The following is a 25,368-nucleotide window of genomic DNA, read 5'->3' on the forward strand; positions in this document are numbered from 1 at the left end:
CCTCAGTAGGATGTAGGAGCATCTGTCAGCTCATGGGCAAGAGACACGCTTCCTGCATCTCCATTTCTCCAGGTCAGGACAAAGGTTTCAGTAGTCAGTGGGTTAAGATACATGATCTTCTGGGGCAGGGCAGGTACAAGTGGACTTTGTAAAGTGGCAACAGCTGAGATGTGGAACAGCAGCTGTCCTACATGGGTTTCAGCCTCTTGCTCCCCTGGACAAGCCCCTCTATTCCACGTTCCTGCAGCCAGCCATCAGTGCCACCCACATCCCCACTCCTAGCCCAGCTCCAGAGCCTTCTCCTCACTGAAATACCCTTGTTTAATACATAGCTGCATCTCCTGGCTTCTTCTTCACTGAAGCAGCTGTAGCAAGCTAACTTTCTGCAGCAGCACAAGGCAGAAGCTTCTACTTTCTGTGAGCAGAAGTCTCCTTATGCTGTCACCTCCAAATGGACTTACACATAACTGTACAGAAAATGAACAATGAGCAGCTGCTTGCCATGGAGCACCCCAAGTCCGTCCATTTGGGACAAATAACTTCAGCTTTGAACAAGACAAGGAAGAGAAGATAGGTGGCAATCAGGAGAGGGGTGGTCAGCAGGGAGAGGGAGGTGATTGTCCCTCTCTACTCGGCTCTTGTGAGGCCCCATCTGGAGTACTGTGTCCAGGTGTGGAGCCCTCAGTACAAGAAAGACATAGAGATTTTGGAAAGGGTCCAGAGGAGGGCGACTAAGATGATCAGGGGGCTGGAGCACCTCCCCTATGAGGACAGGCTGAGGGAGTTGGGCTTGTTCAGCCTGGAGAAGAGAAGGCTGCGGGGTGACCTCATTGCAGCCTATCAATACCTGAAGGGAACCTACACCCAGGAGGGGAGTAAACTCTTCGAAAGGGCTGACAACAGCAGGACTAGGGGAAATGGATCCAAGTTGAAGGAGGGAAGATTTAGGTTGGATGTTAGGGGGAAGTTCTTCACAAGGAGAGTGGTTAGGCCCTGGAACGGGCTGCCCAGGGAGGTTGTGGATGCCCCGTCCTTGGACGTGTTCAAGGCCAGGTTGGACGGGGTCCTGGGCAACCTGATCTGAATGTGTACGTTTGGTGGCCCTGCTAGGCAGGGGGGTTGGAACTACATGATCCTTGAGGTCCCTTCCAACCCGGATGATTCTGTGATTCTGTGGTGGCTACAGATACAAACCTGGTGCAATGTGGTGGTGTGGATGGGCAGCACCATGTCATACTCTCCCATGGACAGAGGACAGATCCTGACCTGCCAGATGTATGGATGCAGATGTCACACAGGGGTCCTGGTTAACACTAGGAGGTTCAGAGAATGCCCGTTGAGACCACAGAAAAGCATGATAGTGCATTAATGGAACAAGCCTTTATATTTAAGGTATCCGAGAACGGATGCACATCCCACTGCAGTTTGTGTCCTCCTAGCTCCTTGTTCCATCCCTCCCAAAGAGGAAATGTTGATGATGCTATTGATGCTGAGCCAGTCACCCTCTATCTGAAATCAGCAGAAGTGCTCAGGTAGTGGTGAGCAACAGAATAGAAGGAAAAAAATGGGACCATCCCACATAGATCTACCAAAGCTTTTAGATGTGGATTGTGCATCAAAGAACCCCATCTGAGACTATGTTCCATGTGGATCAAATAGCAAAACCTTAGATGCCTTTTGTTGGTTGAATCCACCTGGCCTGGTAAATATGCTCTCAGATGTATGCAGTATCACCTGGGCACCAAATGATTTATTGTCCTTCGGTTTTCGTTTATAAAACTGACAAAGTCTGGGCTGATAAATGCTGATATATGTTAAATTCACCCAGCATATGATAAAAGTTGCTTGCCAAGTGGCGACAGCTGGCCGCCTCAGCAAACACACCGCACAGCTACCTTCACCCCTGAGGAATGTTAATTGCTATTTGATATAATAAAGTATGTTTAAGGTCCAAAGGAAACAGGCAAGGAGGTTAAATTCAACAGATACATAATACTACCAGTCATAATATCTATCACTTAACATTTACTACCAAGTAGCAGTACACCTAATGCCCACTTCAGTCGAGCTTCCCATGGCAGTGATAACAACTGTGGCAGGTGTGAGATAATCAAGATTGTGATGCTTCCAGATTTACAGTACAACAATGCTGGAGTGGCATCCAGATGACTATGGAAGGAAAAAACATCTTCGGGCATCTGAGGTTGTCCTGCAATGCCACTGAGTCCCTGTCATTAAGGTCTACGTGAGCAGGTGGAGCACTGGCCAGAGGCAAGCCAGGAGCCTGGTTTGGTGGTATTTGGGGACATGGTTTAGTGGGCAGTATTGGTGGTATGTGGGTGGTTGGACCTAATGAATGTTAGAGGTCTTTTCTAACCTGAATGATTCTATGATTCTGTGATTCTATGGTTCACAGGCAGTGTATCATCACCACTGACACTGGGAACTCTCTGAATGCAGGCAATGAGCAGCTCCACCATCCTTTGGTGCTCCTGAAGCGGGTCTGTGTTGCAAACACAAATGCTCCTAGGTCCATGCAGAGAAATGACCTGAGTTTGAGCCTTCTCCTTACCATGCTCTGAGTCTCAGCTTGAATTTGTGAGTGCTACAGGCTTATCAACAGGAAAAGAGGTAATGGTCTTAATTTGCACCAAAGGAGCTTCAAATTTGATATTGGGAAAAAATTATTCTCAGAAAGAGTGATGAGGCACTGCAACAGACTACTCAGGAGCTGGTGGAGTCACTGGCCCTGGAGGTGATCAGGAACCATGGAGATGTGGCCCTGAGGGATGTGGTTAGTGGGCATAGTGGGGATGGGATGGAGCTGGACTCACTGATCTTAGAGGTCTTTTCCTGCCCTAATTATTATATGAGTCTATGATTTACTCCAAATAGTTTGGGTTTGAGGTGGATATAAACACTGCATATAAACACCCTCACTGTAAGGACACAATGGTGTAACAATCAGGGATGAGCTGCAAGACGTAGAAGTTCTGCTTAATGTTTGCTGTTGTCTCACTTTGTTATTGTACTTCAAACTTGTAGCGCTTTAAAGGAGAAGCATATGTAAACTTCTGGAGTCCATTGCTGTTGTTACGGGTGTCCAGCACAGCGGGAGTAACCAATAGTCTGATGACCTTGCCGTGCAGATTCCTCTACCCACAGAATTTCTTTGAGCATGAGCCATAGAGGCATAGAGTGGTTGGGTAGGAAGGGACCTCAAGGATCATCAAGATCCAATTCCTCTTTCCCAAGGCAGGGCTGCCAACCTCTGCATCTAATCCCAGACTACACTGCCTATGGCCCCATGCAACCTGGCCTTGAACATCACTTTTCCCTAAACCCCAGCCAGTTAGAGTAACCACTAACTCTTAAGACCTACCCAAAATCAAATTACCCTTAACCAGCAGGGTTGCTTTTAACCCTTAGCCTAAGGAGAAATTGTAACCTTACTCCTAACAGAAACATTCATCTCTTAAGGCTCTTCTGGTAAATGTGTCCATTTGCGCAGCACAGAAGGGCTGAAGGACAGCTGTGTCTCTTTCCAGTCTCTGTTACCTCATGTATGTAAAGCTCCTGGGATGTTTAACTGTAACCAGTCACTAAGAAAGAACAGTGGTGAAAACTGAGAGCTCATATCTTTATTAATTTTCCATAGATACATGATTGTTGGCAACACATAAACTCAGGAATGACTTGGAACTTGGAGTAGACATTGTTAAATGTGGCCTACTGGAAGATACTGTGATTTATCATCTGTCATCATATAGTCAAACGATGAACCTCAGCTGTATCAACGAGGGCAGGCTAACTGTAAAACCCAGCATCCAGGCTATCCTGAAGAGCTCAATTTGTTATTCCTACAGTTGTCTTAGAAGAACATTTGATGTGGACATTCCAGAGGAAAATAAAGCAGAAAACGCCATTTACTTCTGGATGTGATATTTCAAACAATCACAGAACCATAGAATCATAGAACGGCTCTGATTGGAAGTGATCTTGAAGATTATCTAGTTCCAATCCCTTGATGCGGGCAGAGTTTTGTCCACCAGCTCAGCTGCCCAGAGCCCATCCAACCTGGCCTTAGCACCTCCAGGGATGGGGCAACCACTGCAATCTGGGCAGCCTGACCTGGTTAGTGAAGGGGCTGGAGAACATCCACCATGCTGCAGATGTTCATCTGAAAATGTGAGGCCAGGAACTTCACCTCGGGAAGCCATGCTGACCCCCAGCCTGTTTCTCTTTGCACAGGTGGCAGAAAGAGCTCTCAGCTTTATCAAAAAAACAACAAAGATAAATCCAACAAAACCCATGGTAGAAAACAATGGGGATTTCATATCATGTTACTCTAGGTGTCGGTGTGATCTGAAGAAGGACAACATTCACCTGAAAATGTTGCATCCCTCATGGCTGTTTCTCTCTGCTGGGTCTGAAGAAGCAAGTCGAACCCAGAGTGTGCACATCTTTTGGTCAGATGAATCCCATGAGATTCATCTGGACAGCTGGTATCACACCTATTTTATTGGACACAGAGCAGCAGATGGGCTGTTAGGCAGGTAGACAGGTAAGTACTCAATTATCACAGTTACATCTCTTAATGTTTCTCTATTTTCAAAACATATACACATATATATTTATACCCATACACACATATGTAAACATCAGTGATGTGATTGTACATACATATATACATATATTGGTAGTTTAACTTGTTCCTGTTTTTCATCAGTTGTGTCATGGAATAATTGGACTGGCTGTCAGAACTAGTGCCTTTTTTTTTTTTTTTCCCAGCAAAAGGGAATTCTTCTTTAGATTTCATAGAGAGAGCATCTGCAGAATGAGCTTTGAACAGCAAGGACCACAAATTTCTACAATGCAGAATCGTGACCAGAGGTGTGATAGATGGCTTCCAGCAAATCTAGCCAGGCAGACTGAGACCATCTGCTCTGCCTCTCCAGCAAGGATTCTGGAGCACCATGAGGATAAAAATCATAGAAACAGAATTATTGGAGTCAGAAAGTACATTTAAAGGCCATCTAGTCCAACTCCCTGCAATGAACAAGGACACACACCTCCCCATCTGGTTGCTCAGAGCCATGTCCAGCCTGACCTTGAATGTCTCCAAGACATCCCATCTGCTGCTTGTGTGCCCATGTGAACTGCAGGTGACAGTGCACTTGCGGTTGCGGTGCCCACCAAGGCCATATCCCCTCCTTGTTACTTTTACTGGAGACAAAAAGCTGAGGGAACTTGGCAGCTGATGAGGGATGTGAGCTGAGCAATTCACTGCAGCTCTGGACAGCTGTGTGAAAGCCCTCACCATCCCAAGCATAAACCTGAGCTCTGCACCTTCTTACACTATCCAGCTTGAACATGTCACTCATGCACTGGAGGAACGCCATGAAAAGCAGCTGGAGCAATGACCTGGCAGAAAAATAAATTAAATCCCAATTGTATCCAGCTTGTGTTTTTGTGTTCTTCTGGAATCAAAGACAGGAGATTTTGGTCTCATTCCAATTGGCTCACAGGCCAAGTCTGTGACATCCTTGGCAAGCATGGCTACCAGCTCCCCTCTTCAAAACTCTGCTGGACTAAATTCCATTTCAAACACTGAGAAGATAACTATGCCAATACATCCCTGCTGTTCCCTCATGGCACAGCCCAAACAACTTCCCCCTTCATGACAATTGCCCTTTCCTATCAGCTAGCAAGATTCCCTGCCATTGCTGGATACACATAGGCAACTCATCAGGAATCATCTCAGAACACTTCCCTCTTTCCATTGACTGTACTTGGAACGTCTGTACCAGGAGTCACTCTTCTTGGGATGAAACATCATAATTTTGGGAGGAAACATTTTCAACATGACAGAACTAAAGCAACCCAACACACACAGCCCAGCACATCTCTGCAAAGACGGAAAAGGAAGTTAGTATGTCAGTATGGCTCACCCCCTTGCAATCCCACCACTGGCAGGAAAAAGGAGTAAGCAGCATGCGTAACCATGCCCAAAATGAAATGAAAGAGAATGAGGTTTAATGGGTTCGATGGGTCTGTAGCAACAGAGAAAGGGAAACATCAAATTTATGTATGTTTTTGTCTTGAAATAATATGTACAAGTAAGTGTCAAAGTGCCTGGAGAGCAGAAGGATGCAGATGGTGTCCATCTTTCACAGCTAGAGAGAGGATTCTTCTGGTATCTAAACCTTCAGCTGTTTTCTTCTCCCTCTCAAGGGAAGCTGTGACCTTCATGGGAATATGTGGCTGCACATCTTGGTGGGATCTGCCCTAGGCACCTGAAATCAGACTGAGCATGGGATGGACTGGCCATGGGTGGAAATGGCCATGGAATGGACTGGCCATTAGATGGGCTGGCTATGGGTAGGACTGACCATGGATGGGACTCGCCGCTGGATAGACTGGCTATTGGATGGACTGGCCATGGGTAGGACTAGCCATGGGATGGAGTATTTTAGCTCCCCTCTTACTCTGGGAATAGGCGTTACGGGTGTCCCAGAACAGTCTCAGAATCAGTCAACATTTTCTGTACAAATGGTTGTTCATTTAGAGTCAATCCAAAAAATCTCCAGCCCTTCCTTGGAAAGGAATCTGCTTACAGACTGTTTTCCTATAACACCTCCAGGGTGACCTCCCTGTCACCTGCAAACACTCAGCCACACCTTCTGTCCCGGCAGTGGCAGTTTCATGGGCAGCCCTGATGTGTTCATCCTTACTGCCAGAGCTGAGAACATTCACCAGCCCACCACCTGCAGCCCTCACCTTACCATCCCTAGCATTAGAAATTTCTTGAAGCATGATTGATTCCATGCATCTAGGTACAGTCTTTGCTCTTCTTTGGTCATTAAGCACTTTGCAAAAGCATATCTGTAATCACTGAGTGGTAGTTTCCATTGCCCAACTGCTGGCAGATATTTGGGTGCTAGGCAGCTCATACAGGCATAGGGTTGCATTTGTCAAAAGCATCCTGGAGCATGGGAAGAGCTGCCCAGTTGCTGGTGGCAGACAGCAGGGCAGTGGAGGAGCTGTCAGTGGGGAGCTGGCTCTCCCTGCTCCCACGTCAATATCCATGTGATGCAGTAGCCGTCAGGTTACACACAGGGGTGTTTGCCCTGTAACAAATACAGGAGGTTACCTGGGGTCGGTGACCTAAACAGGGGGCTGAAGGAGCAGATGTGTGTCACAGCCCAAGCTGCAGCACAAACACATTCTGCAAATGTGTTTGAAGGCTTAAATGGGAACTTGTGGCTGAATGCAGTGGGTGATGCCCAATGGATGCCCTGTCTCCAGAGACATTCTAGGTTGGACTGGACTGGGCTCTGAGTATGTTAATCTAGCCATAGGTGTCCCTGTTCATTGCAGGGGAGTTGGGTTAGGTGATCTTTAAGGGTCCCTTCCAGCTCACAGAATTCTATGATTCTGTGCTCAGACTCTGGGCATGATCCCTGAAGCCCAAGGAATAGAAACCAGGCAATCAAGACACATGGGGTCACCTGGTCCCAGTAAAAAAAAAAAAAACAAACATGGGCAAATCCTCTGGGAAGGACACTGAGAATGTCTCCATCTTCTGCTCCAGAACACAGCATGTCCTTCAATATTCCATCCATCATTCAGCTCCCAGAGGCACCAGAGAGGAATGGAATCTTGGGAGCCATTTCCAATCCACCCATAATGCTCAATCTTGGGAAAAGTGTTCAACCCATCTAGGCTTTGAGAGCACAGTAATATCAAAACTGAATTTGAACCAATTTACACACAAACCATCATAACATTATAATGGGGAAAAATACACAGCCGTTTCAAGCTTGAAGAGTCTAAGTAGCGTGGTTCGGTATAAATGGCTGATATGCTATTTGTTTATTGGGCAATCTACTTCTTTATATTGTTTGTCAGGCTATATAATTTTAGGTGAAAGCTTTTTAGCATGGTGCACCTGCCAGAAGAGCTTCCTTTATATACAGGCGTCTGCTCCAATGTACATAGAAAATAGACCACTAATTGCTTTCGTACCCCGTCCTGCTCTGCTAACTAGAACCTGACTACTCAATAAATTAGATGACCATATTAACACTGCTGTTGCACAAATGAGTTGAGCACTAACACAGCTGATTTCATTTGGGACTCACGAGAGGATCATTTAGCTTGAGAGGCTGATTTTGGTAACTCCTCTCTGTAAAACACACTTATTCAATTGGAATTTTCCTAATCGCTGTGAGTGAAAGGAATGAACTCTTCATAGGACATCACACAGAGACCTGGATTCTTTCACTGGGGTTGTTCTGGGGATGTCATCTTCCCACTCTGGGTCTGCTCTGGGTTTTGCAGCTCTGAGAGGAGGAACCTCCTAAGGTGAGCTGATCCCAAGGCAGTGTGGTCCTGATGGCTCTGGGCTCCTGAAAACCTCTCTATCAAAGTACTGCCTCCCTTTCATCGTTGCTAAGATGAAGTTACTCTCCCCAAGGTTTTTGCAACACCATGCGGTTTTATGGACCGTGAAAAACTGCTGCAGATGTAACATCTGAGAGCAGCCTTAAGTAAAAAGACCTCATGATGATGCCTGGCTACAAACCCATGGGTTGGTGATGCTCTGCTGAAGTCCACCAAGTGGCATTTTGAAATCTGAAGCCCAGCAGGACTCTCACCTCTGGCTGGAGCATTAATCTGCTCCCTGGCAGGGCAGCACCACCTGTGCCAGGAGCCAGCCGGGGCACAAAGACTGAAGCGAGCTCAGAGCAGCCAGACAAGAACTTCTCCTAATCTGTCCATTTCTCCAGCTCACCCCTCTCAGCCTGGGATGGAGGGGTCCTGTGGCTGAACCCCTAACATGTGCTGTGCCATCATGGACTCTTCCAACTCGCCTGTTCCAGAGAGCAAGACCAAGCAGTATGTTGAATTCACCCAGCGTGTTCCAACTGCTCCTTCTTCAAAGCCACCTGTTATTCCTAGAGCTTGAACCAAGTGCTGAGTTAATGATTGCTGGGGGGGAGTTCCACTGACCATTTGGAGAAAACAACCTTCTCCAGCCTCCTGGACACCCCAGGCAGGACATTTAATCAATGTCTATGTCCTTGTCAGCTGATGCATTAAATCAGGTGGTGCTTAGGTACATAAAATCATTTCAGGCTCTGACAGTGTGCTTTCCAGTGTTCAGGAAAGGACCAATAAAACCTGCATGCATCTTTAGGAGACTGAAAATCTAGCTGAGCTTTCAGTGAAATGTACAAATTTTTGCCTGTTGTGTATACAGTTCATTATGGCTCTGTAAAGACATTGATTTTTTGTCAAGTCTGTTGTGTAATTGTCCTTTAAATCACAGCTTTCCAAACTTGGGCTGACATTAATTTTCAGGTGTAATGTAAATGCACAAATACAGAATAGAAATATCATTAAAATGCATATAAGTGTAGATGTAAGGAATTGGAAAATTGGAAAAGAGGAGAGGAGAGGAGAGGAGAGGAGAGGAGAGGAGAGGAGAGGAGAGGAGAGGAGAGGAGAGGAGAGGAGAGGAGAGGAGAGGAGAGGAGAGGAGAGGAGAGGAGAGGAGAGGAGAGGAGTGCTGCATTTGCTCTGTTTTCCCTCCTGAGTCCAAGACTTACTTCACGTTTTATTACACCATGCTTAGATGAAGGATTTCCTCAAAGGCTGATGTTGTATTGGTTTATTGGAGGGAAAATCAGCTTTCATGCCCTAATTTTTAACTCCTTGAATCATTTCAATGGAAGGTAAGCAGGTAAAGCCCTTCTGAAATCCATACTGATATAACGGGGATTGAGTTTCAATTATCTGCTAATTCCAAGTGCCAAGCTGGGGTGGACAGAAATACTACCAGTCCCACCTCCAGGAGAAGCTGACCCAGCTCCTGAATGTTTGGGGAGAGACACAGGTATGGAATGGAAAATTTCAGCCCAAATGGTTGAAGCCTGGCAAAGCTGTAGTGGACAAACAAGAGGGAGGACCATGGTGAGAACCACCAGGTGAGCCAACAGCAGCCTGAACAGCACCTGCATGGCTGGGCCTGCCAGCCTGCTCTGCAACACGGCAACCACCCAAGGAGTCCAAGGGGGAAATGTGAGCAGCAGCGATTTTGGGGTGTAGAAACTGGGTGGATGCACGTGTAGATGTAGATGTCGATGTCAACACTGATGTACACATCAGTGTATACGTAGATGATGTAGATGTCAGTGTTGATATCGATATCAATATAGATGTGGATATCACTACTGATGTCAATGTTGACATTGGTGTCGATGTAGACGTAGATGCAGATATTAATGTAGACATACTCCCACTTTTTTCAGCCATTCTAATGACAAAGTGGCAAACAAAGCTGTGCAGAGCAGACAATGTGAACATGCTTTATTTTCAGTAGAAATGTTCACAGCATTTCATAGCAATTGTTCAAATCCTCCTGCATGGCAATGAGGTTGTGCTCTCTGCTCTCTGGCAGTATTTCTACCACAAACTGCAATTATGAAAAAAAAAATTATGAGACGTAAAAGGGGAGGTGTAAAATGACAGAAACCTCTCCTACTCCCAACCTTTTGTAAGACAGGTATCCTACGTATTTCATGGACAAGCTCTGAATCAAACTGGCTTACATGAATTTGTACTGGTATATTCCATCACGAAGGAGCTGTGTGCTGGACAGAGAGAGCAGCAGGAGCACTATGTAAGTGTAGAACCCCTCAGAGACCAAAACAGCTTCTCACAAAAGGAAAAAGAAAAAAAAAAGAAATGCTGATGAACCAGTGCTGCTTGAAGGCAGCTGGAATAGTTCATGCTCTTGTTTTTATCATCAGTGCTCCAAGGGAAAGACAGCTTTGTTTTCACATGGTTATTGATTATTAACCAGCCCTGTGAAAGGTTACCTTTCTGCTAGATACATGATGTGGGGGTTTAACAGCCAGTCCCTGGGAACGCTGTTTTGCCGTCAGCTCTTCCTTCTCCTGCTGCAGCCCTTGCCATGGGGACAACTTCACAGTGCTGCTCTAAGTGTGCTCCAGCCACCTTTCCTGTTAAAAAGTGAACTGCAAAAAATGCAATTGGGCGCTAAGAAATCACTCTTCTGGTCAGGCACCGGAGAGGGGGGTGATGGAACTGCCATTGGTCACCGCAGGAGAATGGGGAAAACTGAGCGGGGGCTCACAATTATTTGCACTGAAAGGCAAACAAAATGGTCCTACCACCTTTCCAAGGAAGAAAACATTGTGTCCATATGATTCTACAACTCACTGATCCCAGCAGTGTCTGTTGGACATCGGTGGGGAGGAAGCAGACACAGCTTTCAAACTAAGCTCCCAAATTCAATACTTAGGGTAAAAGCTTTGAAAATTCCATTGAGTTTCGGAAGGTCACCATTCCATATCTGATGGTATGTGTATTAAGGCCAACATTTTAGAACCACACAGATACAACATCAGGTACACAGCTTGGCATTCCAGATCACAGGGCACTCAACCACATTCACAATGCACTGTAAAAAGTTTTGGGCTTCGTACTGTATGGAAAACCATTCCACCGTGCAAACAAGCTCTTCTTTGCTGGGCAAACATCCAGTGAGAAAATGACATCAAACCTCAACAAGTCCTTGAAAGACACTTGAATCTGATATGGCGATCCAAGTATTACCAGTGTGGTCATTGCATATCTCACTGTAGGATGGCAACAGCCGAGTACCTGAAACATTTGTTATTGATACTGGGCTATATGAATTCCTGTTCTGGTGGAGGAGAAAATTATGGTGTGCCTGCACTGCTTAGTATTGCTACAGTTGCTGTCATCCTTCAGTTGCTTTAATTTAATCTCTTGGAACAACCAACTCACAATAAAGATTTAACTTCTTGGTGAATCACGGGGGTGATGTAAAAAAATCACCTTGGAGGAGTGAGGTGCCAACAGAGGAAACACTTGGACCTGCCAGAGTGGTTCTCAGCGTGAGGTGTGACCATGCTATTGACTGTGAGGCTGTGCTCATGGATCAGACCAACACAGAGCTGAGGAGCATGAGCACCCTGTCTTCACGGTGAGGTTGTGAAAAGTTCCCCAAAGGAGTAAAACCCAGGGTCTCCAGCTGGCCTGCAGCACACATACATCCAACAGTTAAGGTAGAGTGATGGAATCATAGAGTATCTCAAGTTGGAAGGGGACCATAAGGATCATCAAGTCCAACACCTGGTTCCACACACGGCCACACAAAATCAGGCCACACCTCTGAGAGCATTGTCCAGACTCAGCATCACAAAGTACTGAGCTTGAAGGTGAACCCAACCATCCCTGTGGGATTTGTTCTAGTATGCAACATGTCCCTTGCTTTGGCTTTCACAGTTTTCAATGGCTAGACACTGAATGCTGTTGTACACTTATGAGCTGAAATAAATACGCTCCTTTTGCCAGTGCTCTTTTATTTGCACAGTTACATATAGACAGGATGGTCAATATCCTCAACACCTCACAAGCCTTGGGCCTGGGCTGATGGGCAGCTCCCTGCTGGGACATGCCAACAGGTGTGCAGGAGTCCTGAAAATCATTGAGAAACATTAAGGTTAGAAAAGGCACCTAGATCATCTAGTCCAACTGTTGACCCATCCCTACTTTGTCCATTAACCATGTCCCTCACTGCTACACCTCCATGTTTCTTTCGGGGCGTTGGACTCAGTGATCTCCTGAGGTCCCTTCCAACCCTTGCAATTCTGTGATTGTTGAGCACCTCCAGGGATGCTGACTCCACCACCTCCTTGGGCAGCACTTTCCCGGACTCATCCTGCCAAGTATTCAAGAGTCATTGGTCCTTTGAGTTCATGTGTACATACAAGATCAATGCTTCACCTTCTAATTTCTTGTATCATGCCTACACATCTCAAAGCTCTTCCAGCTGGAGAATTAAGGATGATGTTTTAATTTAAATTTTAGCACAAACTGTTGCAGTTCTCGCACGGCAGCAGGCAGGATGGGCTCTGGGCGGGTTCAGCTCCCACTGCTGCTGGGCATCGTCCCCCCAGGCACAAGCAGGGTCCCCCATCACAAGCTCTGTTCCTGTGCTGCAGTTCTCTGCCTTGTTGTTAGCACTACAAAGCATGCCCTTATCACCTGCTCACGCAGGCAGAATGAAAGAGAATTAGCTCTAAATTATACGAAATTCATTTGCTTTGGAGGGGGAGAAATGTTTGCTCTATTTAGAAATGTTCGTTATAGAGAGAGGACCGCATTAAGACGCCGGGTAATGGTCCTACCTGGAGATGAATCAATTTGCTCTGGTTTTTATAGCCACGCGTTTGTTTGTCCTCTCCGGTTTCCCGTGGAAAACGTGGGGCTGTAAATGCTGTGGAGAGCAGCGTGGAGCCGGGCTCCCCGTGGGGATGAGGATGGAGCTGTGGGAGACCCCAACCGCCCCATACCCCCACCCAGAATGGGCTCCGCGACACCCTGCCCTCCACATACTCCCACCCCACGGTGATTCCCCCACGGGGCAGAGAAAGCCTGAGCCCCCACTTTCATCACAAAGCTCTGGGGGCTTCAAACCCCCCCAGCTTCCAGCCAAGGGGGAAGTGTGTGAGAAGTCTCCAGAGGGACCAAAGGACGTCAAGCCCACTTCCAGGGAACGCATCCTTCTGATGGGGGCGGGCACAGGGCTGTGTCCCGGGCACGGTCCGTACCCCGGCCCAACGTGGCAGGGGATGTGAGGGAGGGCTCCGTGTTGAGGAGGAGCCGGAGGAGCAGCGATGCCTATCGGTAATTCCCACTAATAAAATTCTTTTTCACTATCCACACTATAATTGGTTTACAGCCTTTTTTGTTTATTTATCCATAAGAGCTGCTGTTAAATGGCTTGAGAAAGCAATTGCTTAATGGCTCAATATTGAATCAAAGGCTCGGTTTGCTTTCCGAGAGATGGGGGGCCCGAATGCATTCATAGCGGAAACTCATTTTCCATGTAATGGACTGGGTGCTTTTATGATCCCGGCTTCTGAGCCAGGTACCGGGGAACCTCCTTCCTCTCCCGCCCACGGATGCATCATCTCCACCAAGCCGGGCCGGGCCGGTCGAGCTTTCAGAGACGGAGCATCCTGTGTGCGCCCCGACGGCGGTGGTCGGAGACCGGCACGGAGCTCCCGGAGCAGGGCATGGAGCTGAGGGAAAAGGAGATGAGAGGAGGAGGAGGAGGGCCGGTCAAAGGAGGAAGCGTGCCTGCCTCTGAGCCGGAGAAAGCGGCCTGCGGGCCGAGTGCAGGGAGGCAGGGAAATGATCTTTGTCCCTTTCGGTAGCTCTCCGCCTCCCCATAGCCTCGTCACCAAGTCAACCGGCACCGACTTGGAGCGCATTATCTCTGAGGGTCAACACATTGCAGCCCGAACCGCGGGGAAGGCTCCAAAATTTCCCCTTTCGGCAAACAATCCGCTGCCTATCGCTCGCTCTGCCGATAGCATTGTGGTCCCCCACGGCCGCATCCCCCGCGCAGGGGGCACAGAGATCTTCTGGCGCGCCTCTGCTGCTTGGGGTCCCCCGCAGTTCCCACTCCCTTCTCCACATCCCTGCCCGAGAAGCCTCGACCTCACCCCGAAGGCAGGCCCCCCAGGAGCCTTTTGCCACCTCCTGTAAAGGATCTGCTGGAAGGGATGAGCAGCCCGTGTTTAAAAGGGAGGGCACGCGGTAGGTTTTGGGGTCACCCCGCACGCCGGAGCCCCGGGGTTCATCGAGTAGGGTCAGATGTATTTGTCCAGCAGGGCGAAAACGGGGAAAACGGTTCTGTGAGGCCGGGGCCACCCCGGTGGCCTCTTATGGGTCCCGCCCCGCCCCGGAGAGCTGCGGGAGGGCTCACGTGGGGGTGCGGCGCCTATGGGGAGGCGGCGGGAGCCAGGCAGGGCGGCGGGGCCCGACGGGGCGGCGAGCTGTCAAAGAGGGATCCCGGCGGCGGGAGCAGCCCGATGTGCCCCTAGCTGCAAGACCCCCCGGCCTGCCGCCATGAACACCGAGGAGCAGTACTACGCCTCGGCGCAGCTCTACAAGGAGCCGTGCGCTTTCCAGAGAGCGCAGGATTACAGCCCCAGCCCCCCAGCCTGCCTCTACGTGGGCCGGCAGCAGCAGGCTCCGTATCCCGGCTCTCTGGGGACGCTGGAGCAGGGCAACCCTTCGGACATCTCGCCCTACGAGGTGCCCCCCATCAGCGAGGATGCCGGGGTCTCCCACCTGCATCACCACCACCACCACCACCCTCATCTTCCTCCCCCGCACCAGGACGCTCTGCCTTTCTCCGACGGGGCGGACCCGGGGGCGATGGAGGAACCCCGGGTGCAAGTGCCTTTCGCCTGGATGAAGTCCACCAAGTCGCACGCCTGGAAGGGGCAGTGGGCAGGTAAGCCCCGCCGCCTCCTCCCTTTCGGAAGGAGCCGAAAGGGCTCCAATCGTGGGGGTCCCTCGCAGCCCTCCGATCCCGCTGCCGTCGGGTCCCCGCCTTCGGGTTGAGCCTGCACGGGTTAAAGTCCCGTTCGCATCAGTCGGGGAGGGATGGCGGTGCCAAACCCCGCGTTGATCCCCGCGAATTCCCTTTCCTCGACGAACCTTTCGTCGGGATGGGACACGCAAGGACTCGCCGTCGGGGAGCTCGGGGGGCTTTCGCGGGGTCTCCATCCCGCGGCGTGCGGGAACGAGGCAGCCCCCGCAGCCCAACGAGGAACCCCCCCCCACTCTGCCTCCGGCGCCCCGCAGCCCGCAGCGGTAGCTCGATCGGGATCGCACCTTTACAACACAGAGCCCTGGGAAGGGGGAACAATGCACAAACGAATCGGAGGTGCCAGCGAGGGGAAGAAACTCTATCGAGGCAGAAAGTTCCGCTGCGGAACAATATTTCTGTCTCTGCCTGCACAATGTTATCGTGTCCTGCGCTTTTGTCACGCCTATACGGCAAATATTATATTAATGGCTTTGTTCAAATAGACAGTTGAAAAGGGACTGGAGGGTTGAAATCACCATGAAATAGTCTGGGAAGTCGCATTCTCAAAATATCTGTGTGTGTATATATATATATAGGCATATATATATATACATATATATTATTATTTCACCGTTAAATCCGAGGAATGATCAAAACCTCGCCAAAACAAAACTTTCCTCTCTGAAGTCCCAAACCCTTCTCCACTGCCCCCCGGGGGGGGGGGGGGGGGTCCAGTCAGCGCTGAGCAGCACATGGCACTGGGGATGAGCTGCAGACACCTGCACAGCTCTCCACACTCTGAAACATTAAAGTTGGAAAAGACCTTTAAAATCACCAAGCCCAACCATCAGCCCACCCCCATCGTGCCCACTGACCACGTCCCTCAGTGCCGCATCCACACAGCTCCTGAACACCTCCAGGGACGGTGACTGCACCACCTCCCTGGGCAGCTGTGCCACTGCCTCGCCTCGTTTGGAGAGGAAGTGTTTCCTAACATCCGATCCGAACCTTCCCTGGCACAGCCTGAACCCATCACCTCTCTCCCCACACCGTGCCCCTCATGCCCGTGGAGTGCCCGCAGCCAAACCCCGGTGTCAGCACTTGAAATCCTGACCCAAAACATTCCGACCGCGGGGTTCCCCCTCCAGTGCTGCTAGATTGCTTTACCCCAACAGTGCGATTCCTTAATGCCCATGCACATACAAACTTGTATGTTAACCGGATAAACGTTCGTTTTTACTTAATTTTTCTCTACACTTTTACATATTTTACATATTTTTCTATATTTCTATGTATTTTTATACGGATGTGTCCCGGGAACAAAAGGCTGGGCGGCCTTTTCCACATCCAAGTGACCCAATAGCTGTTTCAATCGCGACGCCCCGGAGGTCGCATTGCCACCACTCCGAGGTGTCCCCTGGGGCTCCGGGTGCGGGTGACATCGCGATGACACCTCCTCCGGCTCCCGGCCCCTCCGGGACACAGCAGAGGCCGTGCTGGGAACGGTGTTGTCGCTGCTGTCACCGTTTCCAGAATCACGGAACCAAAGGTCTTCCCAAGCCAGGCGCTCCTGCTGACCCCAAACGAGGCTCCGTGCTCCCATCCCACATCCCCACTGCCTATGGTAGGGAAGAAGCCTGTGCAGATATGGGTATTGTTATTTTTTTTTCTCCACTCATTTACCATGGAGAGGTAAAACTTGATTCTATTTTTTTTCTTTTCCTTTTTTTTCTTTTTTTTTTTTCCTTTTCCCTTTTTTTTTTTTTTTAATATAAATTATTTTTACCATTTCTGGCGATTTACTTCAGTGGATTGATTTATTTCCACGTCCATTCACTGAATACTTCGGCCAAACGTTTACAAAAAGAACCATCAGCGGCCGCGGGAGCGGCGCACAGCGTAGTGCAGCCCGAAGCGGGGGAGGGGGGGTTTCAGTTCCCGGCCCTCTCGTCTCCCCCTGCGCTTCCCCGACGGGGCGGCCGCGGCCGGGGCTGACAGTGGCTCTCCGCAGGGAGCTCCTACGTGGTGGAGCCGGAGGAAAACAAGAGGACGCGGACGGCCTACACGAGAGCGCAGCTTCTGGAGTTGGAGAAGGAGTTTCTCTTCAACAAGTACATCTCCCGGCCTCGGCGGGTGGAGCTGGCCGTCATGCTGAACCTGACCGAGAGACACATCAAGATCTGGTTCCAGAACCGGCGGATGAAATGGAAGAAAGAAGAAGACAAAAAGAGGGGGACAGCCAACAGCGCTGATCCCGAGCAGGACTGCGTGGTGTCCTCCGGGAAGCTGCAGGGCAAAGAGGATCTGCAGCCGTGACTGCGGCCTCCACCAACCCCTCCAGCTCGGTCCCGGCCTCGCCCCCGGACAGCAGAGGGATCCTCGGGGCCCCGGGGCAGAGCTTGGGGCTTCTTTCTCGGAGGATCCGCGGTGCCTCTCCCCCCGGAACTCCCCGAGCCGAAGAGGCGTGCGGGGCCGGGACTGCGGTGTCCCGGGGGAGGCGGATCGCGGATGGCCGACACCGACGGCGGCAGCGGCCCCGGGAGAGTGGAGCGGGCAGCGCAGGAAGGGGAGCGGAGCCGGGCGAGGGGCTCTGCGGGCCGCCCCGCCGCTCTGAGGGGCTCCGCGGCACCGGTTCTGCAGGGGACTTTCAAAAGAAATCGGACTCGTGCTCGGTTCTTTGGCAATTTGGTTTGTTTCGTTTTCTTCCGACTTTGGGAAAGGGAAAGAAAAAAGAAAGGGGGGGAGGGGGAAATTAAAAAAAAAAAAAAGAGAGAGAGAAGAAAATAAAAATAAAAGTAAAATAAAAATAAAAATAAAAAAGCCCGAGCTTCCCGCGGGCAGGATTTGGAAGATTTCTCTCCCCAGTGACACCGGGCACACAGGCGGCCGTCGAGTACCGACGGTGCGGGGCCGCGCTGCTGCCAGGGTCTCGCCGCAGGGGTCGATGGCAGCGGCAAGAGGGGAAAGTTTCCTTCGGAGGAAAAACTCCTTCCCTTCTTCACTGCCTCCCGACCTCCGGACGTCTTTCAGAAGTCTCCACAGCTCCATTTCTTTCTTGCGCGGCTCCGCGCTCGGCGCTGCGCGGTTTTGTTTTCTCTGCGGACAACGCGTTACGTCCCGGAGGGGTTCGGGGCTGTTTGGGGCTTCTTTTGGAACCCAAGAGAAGCGGTTCAGAGCGGGGAAAAGTGACGTTTCTCCATCGTTCCTCAGCCGCTGAGGAAAATCTTACCTATGCCGACAGCGACACGGACGGGGATTTCGTGAAGGAGAAATGAACGGTTCCTAAAACAGCGCTGGAAATTGAATTCGATGGGAGGAAGGCGGCTCTTTTCACGGTGGGCACCGGCCCTGCGGATGTCGTTCTGCTGCTTTTCTTTGCCTGGGGCATTAACATGTGTGCACAAACAGGGACGTTCCTGGACTTTTTCCTTTTGCGTTGCACGGGAAGTGCAGCACCAGGCCTGGATCTCTTCAGTCATTCAAATACCATCAACGAGTGAGAACTCTGCTAATGATTCTACGAGCGATCTACCAATAAAGCCGTTCTGCTGAAGAACCAAACCCAGCAGAGCAACACGACTAAAGCCGCCCAGACTTTGCGGGGACCATTTTAAACATCAGCACTTCTTCTCATCATTAATTTCACATCAGTTTGCCACTAGAAACACCCCCGGAGCAATTTCCAAATGCCTTCTGTGCTGGCTACATCGAAGTTGCATTCAGGGAGCCCCTATGAAAATAGATCCAGCTGCTAACAGATGATCCTTCATACTGAGGGTTGGGGTTTTGTACTAAGATCCCTATGGAGCGTTTTGCTGGATGAGCAGCAGATGTGGCAGCAGAGATGCGCCCCTCCTTTTCCCAGTACAACACACTTGGTTTCAGTTTTCTCCGCGCACTGCTGTAACGATGGAGACTTTCTGAACTGTGCTGAGTTTGCTCCACCTGACCATGAGGCCAAAGTATTTCTACAAGTGAAAGTAGAACCAGCTCTGCATGATTTAGTTGTATTGAATAAAATCTTTTTCTTTAAAGAATTGACATCGCTGATGGGTTTGGCACTTCCTTTTTTTCCTATCCATCTTTCTTACAAATGCACCTATATATATTTATAGTGTTAGTTGAGTCTGGACAGCTCAGGGGCCATGCAGAGGTAAATGTATGACAATCCCAGCACCACGCCGAGCAGGCAGGAGGTAGGAGATGGAAGGTTTGGCTGTTATTTATTTCCTTTTCAGCAGTACTCAGCTCTTCCAGCCATTGCTCTGTGTGGGTTGCTGCTGCCACAGATGAATAATGATGCCATAAATCAGACCCAAAATAGGCGATTTAACACAAGGTGTGAAAGTTTTTCCACCGCCATCTCCCTTGTTGTGCTCACTGCTGCTGCCATAGATGAGGCAGATGGTGGCTGAGAGGGGACACAGCGCTCAGGAGGGCTGTAGTGCTTGGAGGGTGCCAGCCCTGCAGCCATCAGCATGGACAATGGTTGGGAGCTGAGGAGTTGAGCTCTGGGTTTGGGGCTATGCACATTTCTTGCCTTGTGAGCAGGAATACCACTGGGTATGGCTGCCCACAGATCTACAACAATGGCCTCTTAATGCCTAGGGAGGACAACGAACTGTGGAAAGCTCTGCATCTCTCTTGCTGGAAGCAATGGATATCACTGACTTTCCTTCACCCATAGCTGATCCCTCCCTGGGGCTTCCAGCACCTGGCACAGCCATGTGCCCATGCACCACATTGACTGCGTGCACGAGGAACGGGGCAGCAAAGTGGGATGCATGTGCAGCTGCAGCTTCCCCTGCTCTCTGCCCTTCCCCACCTCCTTTCCTTCACCACGTGCTGTCCAGATCCTCAGCTCCTCTACACCCAGGTGCACCTGGGAGCTCAGCGTGCATCCAGATGGAGGAAAGAAGTTCAGTGCCTCCCTCGCAGCGTACTGCAGGGCTGAGTCATCGCTGGGCAGCCTGGCTGTGGAGCAGGAAGCCCATGCACGTGGTTCCTCTGCTGTTTGGCCTGACACTCATTGCCTTCTGCCTTGCTCCAGCAGCAGAACTGCAAGCAGGGGAGGCTGTGGCAGGGCTGCTGCGAACTGCATGCCCTCCAGTGGGACATCACCTTCCCAGGAGCCCTCAATCTGGCTCCACTTGCCAGTACCCACAGGAGGCAGGTTCCTTTGGAAACAGCCATAGCCATCACAAATGATCCAAAAATACAGTGGGAGTGAGGAAGCTGGAGGGTGAGCTGGAGGATCTGGCCACGAGCAGAAGCATCCCAAGCAGGTGTCAATACCTATGAAAGCACTGACAGTGAAGGGGTTGCAGGGCTTTGTTTCATGGCAGAGGTGGACCAGATGCAAAGAGCTCAGCTCCTCCTTGTCCCTTCCTTCTCAACAAGGCCGGGTAGGAACACTCTGGGGAAAAGGGAACACACCAGGGCTCATGCCAGCAGACGAGGCTGTGCCAGGACCAGGGCTGAGGCAGGGCAGAAACACCCAGTCCTGGCTCATGTTTGAGCACTGCTTCCTTGCATTTGAACCCTTCTGCAGGGAAAAACAGCCACCTGCCTGGAGCACGGGCAGAAGGAAGGACTGTGCTGCTCTGTAGCATGGCACACAGTCTTGTACCACCTCCCCTCAGCACGGCTGCTCGGGTCCACCTAGTTCCAAACATGCATCTTTCCCTCCCAGAACAGCACCCAGCACTGTGCTGGGCTGTCAGCCTCTGCTTTTCTCTCCCTGCTGGTGAGTCAGTATTTGGCCAAAGGTGAGACTGCAGGAGGTGGCATTGCCCGAGATAAGCTAGCAGAACGGCCAGATCTGATTTTTTGTCCTTCATGATATAGGCTGGATTTTTTTTTTTTTTTTTTTTTTAATCCCAAGAATGGAAATCAGAAGAAAGAAAGAAAAAAAAAGAAAGAACTGGGGATAACCCCCTCTGCTTTGAAGGCATCAAATCTACCGTTTCTTCACTGAGAGTTTAGTAATATTCAACCCACGGCCCCTTAGTGAGACAGTTTAACTGTAGATAGAACGAGGTCTGACTGCTCTGGGGCAGTGGGAGGGGCTGTGCACCGGGCTGGCTTGGAAGGAAAGCAGTGAGGATGAGGGTGAGAGTGAGGATAAGGAAGGCTGGCAGCTGTGAGCAGGAGGGATGAAGGAGAGGAAAGAGAGACGGGAGTTGTTTGCCATGGTGGAGAAACCAGAGAGGCATTTGCTGAGGAAGTGAAGAGAAAGGTAGGTGATGCTGTGCCAGGAGCTCTGCTGCTATGGGACTGCGGTGCCAATGAGCTCATTAACCCGGAATGCGGCTCTGCACGGAGGGAGAAAGTCGCCTAACAGAAACCTGTGCTCTGTGTGTTTTAGCGAGCTGCTAATTAATTGCAGCTTGCACCTCTCCTGCTGAAGCTTAGTCCCTTTGCGATGCAAGGGAGTTGGCTCTCCCACCTCCACAGCTTTCCTGGTCCATGAACTAAGGGAAAGTGATGGGATTCCAGCAGAGAATTGCCATTTCTGTGGGTTTCACTGGGCTGGTGTTGAACCCTATTGGGTGCACGGCTTGTTCCCTGGTCACATCAGCCACTGCAGTTGCCCACGACTCTCTGTAAAGATGTTTTTGGCAAAGCTTCTCACAAAGCTGCCTCACCACACCTGGAAAATGTCATCCCAATTGGTTTGGATGCAGGCACTGGAAATCATCAGGAAAACTGCAGAGGTGCGGGAGATAACGCTCCAGCTGGGTGACAGATTTATGTCTCGCTCCAGCAAAATCCCATTTACTCCCATGCTTGCTTTCATCCCACCCTCTCTGCTCGGCTCTGGGATGTGCAGTGAACCACACACCTGAGGAGATGCTCGGCCAGCCAAGCCCTGGCAATAAGATGCTGGGAGCAGCAATAGTTCCTTGGGAAACCTTCACCTGGCTCTGTGGGATAGCTCACCTCTGGGGTGGCACCAGCCCTGGGTTTGACACAAGGGTTGTGTTAGGTGCTCCCACAGGGGAAGCTGCAGGTATGTAGGACTAAAATAGCCACCAGCTGGGCTCTCCAGATAGTGCCAGGGACATTTGAAGGGTCTGCTCCTTGGGGCTGTTTTATGCAGATTGCTCTGAAAGTAATGCCTCCAATTTATTTCTATAGAAATTTTAACAAAAGAGCACAGTAATGGTGAGAGTGTTCCCATTTCCAGGGAAGGGAAGGGAAGGGAAGGGAAGGGAAGGGAAGGGAAGGGGAGGGGAGGGGAGGGGAGGGGAGGGGAGGGGAGGGGAGGGGAGGGAAGGGAAGGGAAGGGAAGGGGAAGGGGAAGGGGAAGGGGAAGGGGAAGGGGAAGGGGAAGGGGAAGGGGAAGGGGAAGGGGAAGGGGAAGGGGAAGGGGAAGGGGAAGGGGAAGGGAAGATCATCCGGTCCCTCCCGGCTCCTCCTGCGGCGATGCTGCCACCTGCCGGCTGCGCCCCGCAGCACAACCCCGCGCCACGGCCGGAAGTCCTTCCTTTTTTTTTTTTTTTTTTCTTTTTCTTTTTCTTTTTCTTTTCTTTTTTTCTTTTTCTTTTTTTTTCTTCTTTCTTTTTCTTCCCCTTTCTTCTCTTCTTCTTTTTTCCTTTTTTTTTTTTTTTTTTTTTCACTTCTCCATTTTGCCTCTTTTCCTTTCCTCCCTACCCCCCTTTCTTTTTCTTATTCTCAGATACCCCCAATCTCAGATCAGAATTTCTTCATCAAGCAGTTACAGAGGGAGAAGTGGAGAGGGCAGGCAAGTGGCATGGCCAGGAGTGCTGAGTGGTGCAGGCAGTGAATAAAAGGCATTTGCTGAGCAGCAGCATAGGATGGGGCCCAAGGCCAGATGCTCCTTCAGACTGGGAACGACTAACTGTAATCCCAGACCTTCCCAAAGCCCCAAGCCTTCTGCCTATGCCTCCCCACTGCTGAACTGGCTTACTTACATTATTCTAATGGTACTTGGAAATCTGAACCTGCACCCACAGCAGTGAGCAGAGGGTGGTTCAAAGCACTCCTCAGCGCCAGGGCTGTCACCAAAAGCCTCATATGCAGACAGTTGTCTGCTACCCCCAGGACAGGATGCCTGCACCCAAACCCTGTTCCAGGGTTCACTGACTCTGTGAACAGCAGTTCCTTGGACAAGAAATTGTTGGTTCAAGCCAAGGGCTGGCTGTGCACCATAGCACAATTACTTAGCCCAGCTGATTGAGCTCAGCACCCAGAAATATCCCCTGGCACATTGTAATTAAATAAGACAGTTGTAGGAACACAGCCCACCCTTTCCTTCCCTGGCACAGCAAGCAGGGAACAATCATCAGAGCTGAATGCCTCTAGAAAGACTCTACTGGGAGAGATGCCATGTTGCAGCAAGGCTTTGTGAATCCTGGCTCCTGGCTGCTGCCTCCTGGTGCCATGGTGTAGGGACAGTGCTGGGACGGTGCCAGGAGCCTCTGAGCTCCTGAGCTGAACTAAGTGTAACGCTGCTGCAGTGATCCAGCCATGTGCTGCTGGCTCAACCGTGTGGGGCCACAGGACTACGGGCAGCACAGAATAGGGGGTGGCTGTGGTTGAAGCGGTACCAAGGGCCATCCTCCTGCCCCAGGCCAGCAGCATGTCCACAGGCAAGGAGATAATGCAGGGCATGTTCTACCGGCAGAGCCACCAGCAGAGATCGTGCTCATGAGGATGGAAAACACCTTTGGAGCTGCGATGGGAGCTTCCAAAAGAATGACAAAAACTAAGTAGTGGTTCTGAAGCAGTGCTGCAGTTTTGTAGTTGTGTCATTGCTGGGAATCGTGTTTAAGTCCTGGAGGAAGGAATACGCTTCTGATAAGAGAAAGTCACCTTTTCTTCTGAGTCACTGCATTCCGGGGAATGGTTGTGCAAGATGTTTTTAGAGACCTCACTTCAGCTCCCTGTGGTTGCCTATCCATGTAGAGGTGCATATAGGCACAATGGTGAGAATCAGAGAAGATCAAAATATGAGCATTTTTGCTGCAGAAACCACATACCATATTTACCGTACCAAGAAGAGCAGTGGATTGAATTTTCTTCAATTATTGAGGTTTATGTTTCATATATGGCAGCAATTTTTTTATTTTAAGCTAGAATAAAAGCTCTTTGGCATTGCTGGTGGGAGGTGATTTTTACCAAGTCCTGTGCAAATTCCATCCCATATTCACTAATTTTACACATTTCCTCAGATCAAATTCTACCACCCCTTGATTTCATCTCAATTTGGGAACCCAAATGCCTTTGAATGCTGAGGACTCTGGTGTCTGGGTGCTGCCTATCTTCCACGTGAGATGCAACAAGGGCAGGACTGGGACCTTGTGAACCCTGAGCCCTGTCTCAAGGTGCAGGCACAAGAACCATGCTCCCAGCTCACAGTGTTTGAGCTTTGGAGCACAACGAACATCAGTCTGAAGTGCTGAGAGCTTGCTGTTTGCCGGAGGAGGAAGGGAGGTCCCATGGCTGGAGCATCCCCTCCCAAAAGGAATAATGCTGGAGATAAGGCAGCTTTTCTGCTACAAAGGTCTTTGGCTGTCTGAAAGCTATCTGAGCTTGGAAGCCATTGAGACGTGCCAAGGGAGCAGGATCTGACTCAAAGGCAGAACTACTTGCAACAGCTGCCAGAAAATACCTGGGTGACTAAGGAGGCAAAAATGCCTCGAGCAGGACAGGTCCGTGTGCTCAGCTCTTATCCCTCTGCAGCAGTATTTGCTATTGCAATGCATTCTGTTTGGCTTGGTCTCTTCTTTCGGATTAGCACTGTGGGAATGGCTTTTCTTCCCTCCCTGCCCGTGTTAGTGGGGTACAGATGTGAGCCTTGACGTCTCGTATGACTGTCTGGTCTCCATCCAATCCAAGCACTGGGGACCAGCAGGCTGGAAATGAGACCTTTAAGAAAGAATGATATATTTGTTGGA

The 25,368-nt window shown here is 50.1% G+C and overlaps 2 protein-coding genes across 2 annotated transcripts in view; one reads left to right on the top strand and one right to left on the bottom strand.

Annotated features, from left to right (window-relative positions):
• Window positions 1-25,368, bottom strand: part of MTIF3 (mitochondrial translational initiation factor 3) — a 206,601-nt gene that overhangs the window by 170,243 nt on the left and 10,990 nt on the right. The window lies entirely within an intron of this gene.
• Window positions 14,888-19,482, top strand: PDX1 (pancreatic and duodenal homeobox 1). The gene is made up of 2 exons (XM_052671451.1): window positions 14,888-15,367; window positions 17,457-19,482. The coding sequence occupies exons 1-2, from the start codon at window positions 14,977-14,979 to the stop codon at window positions 17,759-17,761; spliced, it is 696 nt and encodes a 231-aa protein (XP_052527411.1). The 5' UTR covers window positions 14,888-14,976; the 3' UTR covers window positions 17,762-19,482.

Source organism: Tympanuchus pallidicinctus, unplaced genomic scaffold (genome assembly GCF_026119805.1).
Source record: "Tympanuchus pallidicinctus isolate F22 unplaced genomic scaffold, pur_lepc_1.0 scaffold11, whole genome shotgun sequence".
Classification (NCBI taxonomy): domain Eukaryota; kingdom Metazoa; phylum Chordata; class Aves; order Galliformes; family Phasianidae; genus Tympanuchus; species Tympanuchus pallidicinctus.

Excerpts from the sequence above, each read along its gene's own strand:
- PDX1 (XM_052671451.1), top strand. The coding sequence starts at position 14,977 with ATGAACACCGAGGAGCAGTACTACGCCTCGGCGCAGCTCTACAAGGAG. Across the intron at positions 15,368-17,456 it reads CTGGAAGGGGCAGTGGGCAG|GGAGCTCCTACGTGGTGGAG; the intron begins GTAAGCCCCGCC and ends GGCTCTCCGCAG.